The following is a 13,400-nucleotide window of genomic DNA, read 5'->3' as shown; positions in this document are numbered from 1 at the left end:
AGAGAGCACAGTAACCTGCTGGAAATACACTGCAGTGAAAACAGATGTTTTCATTTGTCCAAGGTAACCGTGAGTAAAGAAGTCGAACTGCTGGTAAAAGGCCTAAAAAAATGCACCAGCTTCCATTTACTGTAAAATCTCTGGCCTGATATTGGTAAGAAGTATAGCTAATTCCTGAAGACTGAAAGGAAATTTGTGACCAGCAGAAATGGGACATATCTGATCACGGATTACTTTTTTGAAATGTTACACTCATCACACATGATGTCTCTTGTACTTTTCACATTCTCTCTCCAGTTTCTTTGAAAACATGAGTCGAATCATGGCTCCCAGCTACTGTCCCACTGAGGCGGATGTTCTGAGAGTGAGAGTGAGGACCTGTGGAATCATTGAGACGCAGCTGCAAGTTGGTGAAATGATCTTTCAGTAAGACTTATTAAATCAGCTGTGCAAATTCAGTAGTGGTTGCCGTGCACGGATAATTAACTACAATCTGTCCCAACACAATGCTGCTTATGGAGTTAATAACGATAAACCCCCTAATGCATTAGTCTGGACTCAAAGATGTGTTAACACATCGTGAAGTGCTTGTCCATTTCCCTTGAAGCACTTTACAAGTTCAAATGAAGAAATTGTAATTATAGCCTGAATATTAAACCTGAATGTAACCAAAGAGATACAGACTTGACTGCATTTGCACACTCGCTGAAATTTGTACAGAGACCGACCCTAAAACATCTGATCTTCTGTATAAAACCCTCGATTTACTGCAAGATACTGACTGTAGGCTACAGTATATGATGCCTAATAAATATTTCATTACATACTGTACAGCTGTGTAAGACTATGCTGTATGTGTATGGATACAGAGTGAGTTGTCATTTAGCAGACTTGGGTTCATGGATCCACTGTAGACAAATTTTCAATCACGAGGCTGTTACCATATATCTAGTTTAAAATGGTGCTGTATCAGGAAGCAGATTGGTGAGACTCCCCAACTGGAGAAGAGTCCCTGATGAGAGCTAAACTCTCCATAGCTGAAGGGGGGAGGTAGCTGCCCGGCCATGACTTGGATGTGCAGTATTGATGACTTGACTTTGCCTGGGTATACCAGGAATAAAACCTGGAGGGTGTGTAGAAATGAAACGGTGACGGCACGCCTCCCTTTCCCTTAGCTGTCAGAGTAGGCAACCGTTCATGCTGCTCCCTTTCGCTGCACTGATCATTATTAAAAACAGAATCCGTACAGACCATTCATGAATATTGCATATGCTGTATTTTGTTTTTTGTGTTTTGTTTTTTTTTCCAAGGCTACAACTGCATCAACATGTTTAACTTTGGGAAATATTAAAGAATATATCAGTTTTATGGGACTCTTTTCAGGGTATCTGCAGGTCTTCAAAAATTGTAACATTCAGTTTTCTCACCTTGGAAAGTTGTTAAAATACAAAATTTCATTCACAAAGTTTTAGAATATTTTTTACTGCCTTCAGTAGACTAACATTAGTTCTTTTTATGTAGTTGTGGGCTGTTTGTAAATATTATACACCAATAAAGTGGGATTAGTGGACAGTGGATTCAGCTCTCAGGCATTTTAGTCAGTACCTTCAAGATGTGACACGAACACGTCATTGAAAACCTTGTAAATAGTAGCAGTGGCCTTATGCAAGTTGTTTTAATACTCCCTGCTGTAGATAACTTTTTTTTTTTCCCTCAGTGTATATAAAGTTGACCAGTTTATTCTCTGGTCTTGCTTTTCATCTCTATATAGGCTTAAGATGTTAATATTTGATGGGGAGCTTGCATAAAACGGTCAGTACTGGCATTTCCATTGAATGTCTAGAACTGCTGCAGAGTGAGTCAGTCTCATCTCTTGGGCAGATTCCACCAAATGGCTAAAGTGAGAAATATTATTTCCTCAGGTATTATTTTATAGGTGCGATCCTGTAAATCTAAAACCATAAAAGCCTTCTAGTGGTCATGAGTGACTTTCTTTCCTGCAACACAGAAGCTCTCAAATACTGCGGTTAGTGCTTATTGTCCCCCAGCTTGTTAAAAGTGACTCTTGACCCAGGAGATAAACGCTCCATTGCCTCTGACGTGACTGCTGCAATCATGCACCTGGAGGCTGTCTGGCCCAAATGGAAACTCATTTCCTGTGTCATCGAGACCCCCAGCTTCACTTAGGACCAGATTGTATTTTGGGAAATATCACCCTGATACTTGGAGTAAGGCAGTTAATCCATACCTGGAAGGTTGGTCTAGATGGTAGTGATACCCCTGACCAGTGGCATCAGTTTATTTATGAAACATGCTGAAATATTTTGAATGGACTCTCATAGAATAATGTTACTTACAACAGAATTTTGTTACAATAATGTGACCAATCTTTGGAGAGTTCAGTACATTTGAGTTCTCTTTGAAAGTATTTCTCTTTCTTTTTTGGTTACAGTGATTTAAGATATGAATCAAAGGTTTCTCTTGCCCTGTGCTTATCGGCTGTGCTTGTCAGCACCTCGCTGGTTTTAAGAGGTTTTTGTTTTGCATGTTGACAGGTTGTATGATGTCGGGGGCCAAAGGAGTGAGAGGAGGAAGTGGCTCAGCTGCTTTGACTGTGTTCAGGCCGTGTTGTTTGTTATGGCCCTCAGCAGCTATGATACGACACTAATGGAGGACCCTTCGGTGGTATGCTATGACAATGATTGATTGTAATCACATGCAGCAAATCAAGTATAATGTTAGATTTGATCTCTAACAGAATGCAGTTTTGCTGAGCCTGTTGCGAATTTCATCTCCATTCTTGGCCCCCCCCCCCATGATTTCCCTCATTAGAATCGGCTGCAGGAAAGTCTTGAACTCTTTACATCAGTCTGCACTAATACGGTTTTTAAGAACGCCTCGCTGGTGAGTTTCTTTGCACTTATTTCAGATGGCTTTGTATTTTTAAGATGAATATGGCAATAAGGGATCACTTTAGACTTGGTTTTATAGCCCCTGCCTGTAGGACATGCACAGATTGTCCTGCATGTCTTATTATAGTTCATCTAAATTCGTAGGGGGGGGGTGACTGAAGTGCTGAGTGGCTTTCTGCTAATCATTCATGCCAGGCTGTCAGTGCACAGCTGGATGATGATTGTGTCTGACATACGGAATTAGCATACAAAGTCTAACTGTTGGGCAGGTGATTTTTGTTTGGTAAGTTGGCTGTGAGCACCATTTAACACTGTCATTGGTTTGGTTTCTTTGATACTGAGAATTCATCGGACTGTTGGACTGATTGTTGTTGGTCACTATCGTTTACATTTAGCCCTTTAACTTGTAAGATATTTTGGGGCAAGTGTTATCCTACAGGAATTTTTGTTCATATCATTTTTTAAATAGAGTGTGTGTTAAATGTTAAGCATCAAGTTTATTTCTTCTGTCAGAAATGCTCCCCGGCCACTTTATTAGGTACACCTGTACAATTGTGTGCAATCAAATCAGCACTTCTGCCTAAATATGTTTGAAGCTCAACATGTTTGTTTTTGGTGAAACTGTCAAATGTATAAATTCTGTTTATTATTGACGTCATAGGTAAAGTGGCGTACTGCACTACATACATGAGAGGGTCAGAATATTAGGAACACCTCTGAATATAATGTAGTCCAGTACACCACCACCTTTAATTATGACCATTCAAGGCCACTGGGCATTACACTGGAACTTTTCTCAACCAGTGTAATGAGAGAAGCCAGGAAAAACTAGAAAAATCAGACTTTTCCTCTTTCATTACTAGTTGACAGACAAAATTAGTAGCACATTAGTTTTTACATGATTTCTGTGAAACCTCAAAGGGGCATCATGTCAGACTTGAAGGTGTTTTTACTACCAGTGCTGACTCCACCTTTCTGTACTTTGGTGCCAGCAGATTGTGTTTATAGGCTTATTTATGTAATCTAAAACACATGCAGTGTATTGTCTGTTTTCATATTCACAATTGTGGTGACATGTATTGACAGATCTTGTTCATGAACAAAACGGACCTCTTCCGGCAGAAGATCCTACACTCTGGAAGGCACTTGAGATTTTACCTTCCTAGTTATAAAGGTACGCTAAAGGAGAACTGTTTTGTACACAGAATTATCTTGTGTAAACATACAGTATTTGCAGAGCTTTTTAAAACAATGTTAGTAACTTGGTCTCAAGATTCTCATGATCCCAGTTAACACATTGTGAATTTGAGTGTCATAGTTTTTGATTCAATTTTTGAGAATGCGAGGGAGGGCCAAGGGGTAATGAAGCTGGAAAAATGGTTAGATATCCAATCATCAGTCCTGGGAATCTTCTTTGAGTCCATCTAATGTTAGTTCCGAAACCCTGACACATTGATGTGTTGAGGCTTATCCATTTCTGGCTCATGCTGTAAAATGTAAGCTTGCAGGCGGCATTGTAGGACTTTGAACTCTATATGCATCTCTCATTTTCACTGCATCCTCCCTGTCCTTATGCTCATTAGAATTCCCTCTGGCCTTAACTGTCACAATATTCAAATACGGTCCTCTGTTTACATTCATGATCATTAGATCATGTGCAAAAAGTAGGCAAAAGATCCACACACTGCACTAAACTCCCAGCAGCGTTAATGCAGCAACATTTGTCTAAAAAAGATCAGGCATTTCAAAATAGCTGGTGAAGATCACTTTTAGATCGAAACATTAAAATTGCTGGGAGCTTAGTGCAGAATTTGGATCTTTCGCCTACTTTTTATGTTGGGTTTATTGTTGGTCCAGCACCTGCTTAAGTGTTTGTTTTTTTTTTGGATGTGTGCCCTACGTTTTGTTTTTTCACACACGTCATGCTTGTTCAGAGCGATGAGAAAACCTGTATACAGATTCTCAGTAGAGGCCAGTGCACTGTTTGAGTGTTTCATGTGTAAGACTGATTGCAGTTTGCACTGTTAAACTGAATCTTCGCTTTACTGAATTCAGATGTTTCTGGAGTTGTCATATTTTTTTTGTTCCTATGCAGGGGCAGACGTGGATGTGGATGCTGCAGCCCACCACATCGCTGCTATGTTCTCAGTATGCAACAGAAATCCTGACAAGCCCGTGTATCACCACTTCACCACGGCCACAGACACGGCCAACATACAGGTGGTCTTCCACATGGTCATGGATCAGATTATCAAGCAGAACCTAGCAGCTATCCAGCTGCTGTGAAAGTCTCCTGAAGACTGTTTTAGATGGTTTGTAATCAACTGTTTGTCTGAGTGCAAATGTTTTATCACTTAAAATAAGTTGGTTATAGCTTCTTTCAGTTGCACTTGCCTCTTTATTTTTATACATTTTAAATAAACTATTTATTGATGAGCATCCCTAGTTGTTTTAATGCTGTTTATTGATTCAGTTCATTTCCCTTTCAGAACATCAGACATGTATTTCAGAGAATCATGCACCAGTGCTTAGTTGTAGTGTTTCCAGGTTTGTCTTTTGACACCATTTAATGCATTTAAACAAATAACTGAATTCTTCTTCTTCTCAGTGTTTCTTGACAAATTCATGCATTCATTCAACAGGCAACTGCAATATGATTCATTTTATTAATGAAAACAAATATGTACGTAATTCATTACTTGTACAGAATAAAGTTACAGGATTTCATAAATGTAATCATTTGGTGAAATAGTAACGGTCTTCCATCTAGTGCAACAACTTGGAGTTGGACTTATTTACAGTTTTTTAAATATCAAGCCGTTGAGAAGAGGACTCCACCATCCAGGCCAGGTGTTGGCTTCACCGCTCAGTCTCCCTCACAGTCTGTGGAGTCCAGAGACAGGAAGACGTCCGCTTGGCACTTAAAAGAGCCCTTGATTTCCTGGAAGAGTTCACAGCTCCTCAGGTTTGGTGTAATGTCTTTGATACAAACAGGCTGTTTGTGGGGAGACAGACAGATGATGCTGTAGCATTAGAGAGTGCTTAAAAACATTCCCTTAAATTCTGTACACTTGAATCAAATGTTTTTATAATTCAACAAATTTCTGGAGATGGTCAATATTATCAATAGTGGGAATATCAGTAGTTCAGTATACAGAAAATAGGTTTGTTTTATGCTGGTTTATTCTACTCATCACATCTCAGAGGCAAATGCTGCCTTTTATTGTCTAAATGCGCCAGTTGTACGTTGCACAATAAGATTTTGTCAATAAATTAAACAGCCCAAAGCTACTGTAGATAGAATTGTTAAAATTAGCTCAACTTCCATCATCTACATCACAACTGTTCACTATCAGTAATTAACCAATACATTTAGATTTTCCGGGGGTCATTCTGCTGCATAATATGTTCAAAACGTCATGCTACTAACTTTGAATTGAAGATTGTCACTTGTGGCACAGGAGCTGAATACCTCTGATCTGCTGTACATACATGCATATTGGTTTCAGAGGTGCTGAATGAATAACTCCTTCCTGGCTGAAGTGTCCAGGAGAAGAGGATTTGTGGTTATTCAATTATTTTTAGTCCTACCGTAACGACGGTTTCCATCGTACGAATGTAGCCAGAATCTCTAGCTGGACTTTTTTTTTTTTTACAAATGCACAATTAAGGGTAGTGCACAAAAAGTTCTTATGTTATCGAGAAAACCAGCTTTGTAATCTCTCTTTTAAGAAAACTTAGATATTGAGGTCAAACCAAACCGATTTTACAAATGCCTATGTGCGCTGAGCTAACAGTCGCCCTGCGTAATGCGCAATGCTGATCCAGCCCAAAATGCTGATAAAATCAATAAGCACTGACCATCGTCTTCACGACGACAGTGTGCGGTCTTAAGTCAGACACCACGTCGTTGGCCGCCGACTCTCCGCTCTCTGGCGGGTCCAGCCCGGATCTCCTGACGTACGGTGACCTCCGGATACCGGACAACAAGCCGGACGCTCTGCCCACCGAGTAGTAGCTTGGGCCGTCCACCTGCTTGTACCATGCCTTCGTCGGACTGCAAGCCACTAGTGCGGAGATCACCACGATGGGGAACATGAGTTTTGCGGGCATCTCCAGTAGGTCCTGCGCACCTCGATCTTCAGCTTGTGGTCCTCCTCGTCTGCCTCTGCTCACAGCTTTTATCCTCCTGTTTTAGGGTCTGGCTATAAGGACCCCGTGATCATATTCCAATTTCGTCAAGAAAAACTGCACAGGGATGGGCAATTCACACACACCACAAATCCTCCACAGGCTGGAGAGCTTCTGTGTGGAATAATCAGTTTATCTTTCACTTTTGAGATAAAGTTGTACATTTAGATTTAACTGTCATTAAAGCTTATGACAAAATGAGTATCTATCAAAAGTAATCATGAAAAAACTCAAACCATAGTTGGTGGTTTGTTTTACAGTACATGGTTTCAACAACAAAACATAAGATGGCAAAGTGACATCTCAGATTTAACTGTGCTTTGACCACAACAAGGCATCAGACTGGCAGACATGTGCACAGGGTGCAGGTTTTCTCAGCACTGGGTCTTGTTTCTTACATCCTCCCACTCAGAAAGAGCTAAAGTGTGCAAGTCTGTGGTGTACCTGACCTGATTTCAAAGATCGAGAATGTGTGTAGAGGGCAACCCAAGACTTTTTTCCATTACAGGAAATAGTGTTTATAATATGAAGATTAAAAAAAACGGATAAAGAAAGAAACACTTGGCCAGGATTTCGAGTGTACAACAATGTGGCCTACAGGGCTTCCTACAAGCATTTGGAAATCAATTATAATTGTAATTTGTAAAGTGTTTCAGCATCACAGAAACCTGACAGGATGCAGTTTCTGGCTTGCAAGTACAACATGTTTTATTAAAATAATAAAACCTCACAGGAAATGAATGAATCCATCTCTTTCAGGTGTTCTCTACCATATGCCTGAAGTGGTATCTGTGCAGTGAAAGGCCCGTCCGTTGTCATTCTTTCACCAAATCACCACATTTCATTCAAATCATGACAAGACTCCAGTATAATAGTGATAAATATCACAGTTGTTCTTTGAAAATACACCAAGTGAAGCAGACAGATGCCCTGGTAATGTTGGCCCAATGGATTTTTTTTAATGTTGTATATAAATATCAGTTATAACTCGCAAACATCAAAGTTTGATATACATGCACACGTCCCCAAATAGACTTACATTCATTTCCAGGAGACTTACCCTAACCTTAACCAAAGCCTATAAGTTTACACCCCATCATTTTTATAAAGTTTGACAAACTGCACTGTGGGGACCAGCCTCCGGTCCTCGTGAAGATAGTAACCCGTGGATTTTGGGGCGCACAAGTATAGAAAAACAAGGAAACACACACAAAGCACCTCTGACTGTGCTTTGCATGCAAGAAAGCATCATTATTACACAAGGAAGGCCTGGTTTCATAGTTCTCATATTCAAATGTAAGCAGTGCACTGAGTCTGTGGTGTGTGTGTGTGTGTGTGAGTGAGAGAGAGACCTAATTTCAGGGTGATCTAAGACGTTAAAAGCCGTGCTCAGTAGCAAGAGGAGAAACTAACTGCATTTTGAGTAGACAACATAGCCTGGAGAGGTTGTTGCAATAATTATAAGACTCATATTTACTTCACTGTAACTGGAAAGAGTCTCAACATGAGCAGTGAAGACAGAATCCTGACATGGATGTTGATGCTACTGCTTCTGCCTGGTAAGGACAAGAATTCAATGTCATTTAAGGTAACATATCGATTACATAAAATATGCATTATTATGCATTATTTACAGGTGTTCCCTGCAGGGACTGGAGAGTGGAGTATCAACAGCAACATATCTGTGCAGTGAAAGGCTCATCTGTTGTCATTCCCTGTTCATTTCACTATCCTGAAACATACAAAGTACAAAGTGTCAAGTGGGGTCATGAAAGGTGTGATATCTATAAGGGTCCTTTCATTTTTGACAGCGAGTCAAACGATGCCTCCTCGAGATTTCAGTATATTGGGGACAAACATCACAATTGTTCATTTAAAATACAGCAAGTGGAGCATAATGATACAGGAAAACATGCCTTCAGATTTGTAGCTAACTCCAGAAATGACCAGGTTAAACCATGGACTGGTAGTGTTGGCTCAGTGCTAACGGTTGTTAGTAAGTTTTCTTATTCTTTTTTCAGAACCAAAATACTTCAATCTGCAAAGTTTGAAACTCATGCATTACCTTACTCTTCTAGATCTGGAGGTTGTGATGACAAAACCTAATGGAAACCGAACAACGATGGAAGGCGACTCTGTGAATCTAACTTGCATAAACAGCTGTGATAGTGAAAATGATGTATCTGCTTTCATCTGGTTTAAGAACAGAGAACTAATACATGAAGGACCTGCATTTTATTTAAGCAACATTTCCCCTGCAAACTCTGGAAACTACACTTGTTCTCTAAAATCTCACAAAGGAACAACTTCAGAAGTCATAAGTATTGATGTTGAATGTGAGTACAAGACACATGATAAACACTTTAGAAATAAATGATAACTGTATGGTGTAGATAAAAACCCGTTGTCTTCGTTCAGACGGCCCTAAGAACACATCGGTGTCTGTCAGACCATCAGCAGACGCAGTCGCCGGCAGCAACATCACCCTGACCTGCAGCAGCCATGCAAACCCCGCGGTGGAGAATTATACTTGGTTTAAAACAAATGAACAAATTACGGTGGAGGCTGGAAAGGAGCCGGAACTTTACTTTAGGGAAATTTTTCCTCATGATGGTGGACAGTATTTCTGCAGTGCCACTAATAAATATGGAAGTCAAAACTCCTCTACTGTGACTTTAAAGGTTAAAGGTAAGCTAGTTAAAATAGTCATAATACTTGTTGTTTACTGTACTGTCTTTCTCTGATTATGATAAGTTAATCACTTAGTGACACTTAGTTGTCACTTTGTTAGGTACATATTATTTCACATTACATTATACACCTCTAAATATAATGCCGTCTAGTACAATACCACCACTAACTATGACTTAAAATCTTGGTGTCAATGTCAGCATAACCTGAGCATCATAAAAAGTACTTTATAGCAGAAGAATTGTGTTTGATTGCATGAAATTGCACAGGTGAGCCTAATAAAGTAGACACTAGATGTACACTGTTTATCACTTTAGAGCATGTATTATGTTGTGTGACATGTTCTGAGTTGAGTAAAATATGAGTTATTACAAATGTGCCTGATTCTTGTGCTTTCACAAGGCTAACACTGCTTTTCTTTCACAGCATATTTACCAACATTCACCAGATACGCACTCATCACTGCTGCTGTCGCTATGCTTATGATTGTGACCATTGTTATTGCAATCAGAAGGTAAACTGTATTTACACAGTGTCTTGTATCTCATATACAGTGCATGAGATAATGATGGTGTCTTATGTGTTTTCAGACTCAACAAAAAAGGGGCACGAGCACCAGAGGCTACATCGGAGACTGACTGTGCCGAGGACCTACAGGTGGCACTATCATTCCACTGGCTAAAGTTTAATACTGGTTTTATTGTGCTCTGATTTTGTACATAATGCTGTGTGACATTTATCCTGCACACCATATATTACATGTTAAGGTGGTAGTTGCACCTATATTGGTACCATGGGGTCAGATAAGAGAACAAGAGGTTGTTTTTGTTGTGTGGGTAAATGCTGTCATGCAGTATCTCAGAGCTGAAATGAACAAATAGAATTTAATATCAGAAGAATATTGCTTAGTTTATTATATAATGTTATGTGTGCTTGTATCTAGAACACAGTCTATGTCAACTTACCAGTGTTAAAAAACAGCCAATCAAAAGAGGAAAACCAGTGTGAAGGAGCAACAGCAGAGCTCATCTACGCAACTGTCGACTTCAGCACCAACAGAAACTCAAACACGTGAGATATTTTTACAACTGGTTCCTGTTTCTCAAATAATAATGTATACTACGTTAGAGACATGTACTCATCGACTGTATCATCTGCAGACAGCAGCAGGTGGACTCCCATGATGATGACACAGGTGTGATTTACAGCACAGTGTGCAGGTAAAAATCACCAAGCACCTGCACATTTCACAAATAACAATGTTCATGACAAGTGAAAACATTTGGTTTTCCTTTTTTATTTTCAGGGACCAAATCTTGAACCGTTCATACATCAAACCTCATCAACAACAACATTCTGTTCTGCAGTAAGAGAAAGTAGAAGAAAGTGTGACTAAATATCACCTAGAACACAAACAACACAGTCTTCTGTCAGTCAAAATTAAAAATGGAACCGTTGTTACTGGAGGTTGTAACTGACATAATAATAATATTAATAATAATTTAATAACTATTGGATAAAGTCAATGTCAAAATAAGCATAAGCTTAAAGTATGTTGCCATGTATTATCAAAAATACAAACATTGTATTTCTTTCCTCCTGCCTCTGAGTAAAATGTGTGGATGTGCCTGGAGCGACTGGCTGTTAAGTTGCCTTGCAAATCATGTGATGTTCTTGTTTTGTGTAATTCAACAGTAAAAGTTCATTTGCTTTCTGTGGTCATTGGGTCCTGAGTTTCCTAAGAGTAGTTTCTAAAAACAATATACCCAACGTAGGCACCTTAGCTACAGACAACTACAACAGATTCTGGTATAAAAGTAGAAAAACTATTATACTGTGTATACATTTAGGGGGGTGCTATGTGTTTGTGTAGTTGTATTTTTAACTTCACTTTGTCTTTTGTAACATTAAATTTTTCTGTTAGGGCCATGGAATGCTTTACTTTTCTTATGCCATTTTATTTTTACACAGAATGTGGAGGTTTCAGTATCTCTGGATCTGACAGGCTGAATATAACACACTCCTGACATGGGGGTGCAGCCCAAGTTACCATGGGGATATACATGCACAATATAAAACTGAGAAGCCAAAATGGAGTCTGAAGTGCTGGAACACCAATCTTGGGTTTTTCAGCAAGATAAGTTAGGTGACTTATTTTTCAATGAGTTTCTGATACAGTGAACTTGTGTAAAAGCCTTTGGTTATTTTAAATGAAAAACGCCCATAGCACATGGTTACCCAAACTTGTCCAAATCCCAGGTTATTCTGCCCTCTGGTGACAATTTAAGTGCATAACCACTTGAGGCAAGTTAATGTTCAGCCCCTGTTGTTCAAACAAAAACGAAACTCTCTTCAGTGGATGAGTGGCTGTGGTGTGAAGGCTGTGGAGAAGTGCAGCTCATAACAGGATTCAAAGTCATCACAGGACACGCAGTCAAACAATAAACATCTTCAGGTTGAGCATGTTACCTTTCACTGAGAATTTGCAGAACAGCACACAGTAGCTATTATTTTTGCAGTTTACATGTTTTTCTAGAACAGCACACAGTAGCTATTATTTTTTCAGTTTACATGTTTTTCTTATTTCTGATACATTACATAGAGAGAGCATTATGCAAGAGCTACAGACCAGGTTAAAGACATGACTATGAAACAGTCCTGACTTTGCCATGCTGAGGGTACAGAAACTGTTCAAACGCTTCCACTTTGTGGAGTGTTTCACTTTTTATTGACTGAGGAAAATGTTGACATAATTGGGAATTCGTGGGGGAATCCATGGGGGAATTTTTAGTACTGTATAATAAGTTATCTCCTGCTGTTGGCCACTGACCAAATCTACTGAGCAGCCAGTCCCTGCTCAAAGTCAAGGTCAGTAAACAGCCACAGGCAAAGACTTTCCTTTGTTTGCCTTTGCTACGTGTTATACAACATCTTGCATTGAACAGTGAATGTTCAGTGGAATTACTGCATGCATGACTGTGTAATCTAATACTCTCAGATCATTTTTAACTTTCTTCTCACATAGTTCCAGTTACCTAAGACAAAAGATCCATAAAGTACCATTTTAATTTTAGTAGCACAAATTATGATTTTACACTGAAAGCCATCAAGCTCCATTATGTGTGACAATGTTACCCTCCACTTAAGCTTTGTTAAGGAAAGCTAGAAACATACATACATTACTGTATAAACAATTTAGGCACTTTAGATGTTTAGATTCCTATCTATCTATTCATATCTGTTCCAAATTCATTCTGCAGGATAAAAATTAGCCCAAACATATAGCCAGAGTCATAAAGAACTCTCAGACACAAGAGGAACACAGAGAAACCAATGGCAAGGCCCCTACAGAGCCCTGATCTCAGCATCATGGAGTCAGTTTAGAATTACACGAAGAGGCTTCTGAGACAACATAGCTCCACAGAACAGCTTGGGTTAACCAGCCTGCCAAGGACCTTGAAGAATAGTTTGCAAATGTACATAAAGAACTGCTTCTGTTGGGGCTGGCATATTTAAGAGCATCCCCACTTTTCTTTAGTGACTAAAACTTACACAGCACTGCATGGTACATCTCAATGTTTTATGGCAGTGTGCCTGTAGGAATAA

General features: G+C 39.4%; 2 protein-coding genes across 7 annotated transcripts in view; one reads left to right on the top strand and one right to left on the bottom strand.

Annotated features, from left to right (window-relative positions):
- LOC109972235 (guanine nucleotide-binding protein G(o) subunit alpha-like) overlaps window positions 1-5,351 on the top strand; it is a 10,386-nt gene extending 5,035 nt beyond the window's left edge. For 5 of the 6 annotated variants that reach the window (XM_020620958.1, XM_020620957.1, XM_020620955.1 and 2 more), the window contains exons 6-10: window positions 298-426; window positions 2,556-2,685; window positions 2,833-2,904; window positions 3,999-4,086; window positions 5,008-5,351. In XM_020620958.1, coding sequence (XP_020476614.1) covers window positions 298-426; window positions 2,556-2,685; window positions 2,833-2,904; window positions 3,999-4,086; window positions 5,008-5,198 — 610 coding nt within the window. In that variant the 3' untranslated portion in view covers window positions 5,199-5,351. The remainder of the gene's footprint in view (window positions 1-297; window positions 427-2,555; window positions 2,686-2,832; window positions 2,905-3,998; window positions 4,087-5,007) is intronic. The other variant, XM_020620960.1, reaches the window with a different exon arrangement.
- Window positions 5,352-5,559: 208 nt separating this feature from the next.
- LOC109972237 (neuropeptide B-like) lies at window positions 5,560-7,162 on the bottom strand. Its single transcript, XM_020620961.1, has 2 exons — window positions 6,774-7,162; window positions 5,560-5,907 (listed from the first exon to the last, which is right to left on the bottom strand). Exons 1-2 carry the CDS (start codon window positions 7,023-7,025, stop codon window positions 5,779-5,781), a joined length of 381 nt encoding a protein of 126 aa, XP_020476617.1. The 5' UTR covers window positions 7,026-7,162; the 3' UTR covers window positions 5,560-5,778.
- Window positions 7,163-13,400: the final 6,238 nt, after the last annotated feature.

Source organism: Monopterus albus, unplaced genomic scaffold (assembly GCF_001952655.1).
Source record: "Monopterus albus unplaced genomic scaffold, M_albus_1.0 scaffold251.1, whole genome shotgun sequence".
Classification (NCBI taxonomy): domain Eukaryota; kingdom Metazoa; phylum Chordata; class Actinopteri; order Synbranchiformes; family Synbranchidae; genus Monopterus; species Monopterus albus.
The sequence above is the reverse complement of the archived record's forward strand: the minus strand, read 5'-3'. Positions and strand labels throughout refer to the sequence as shown.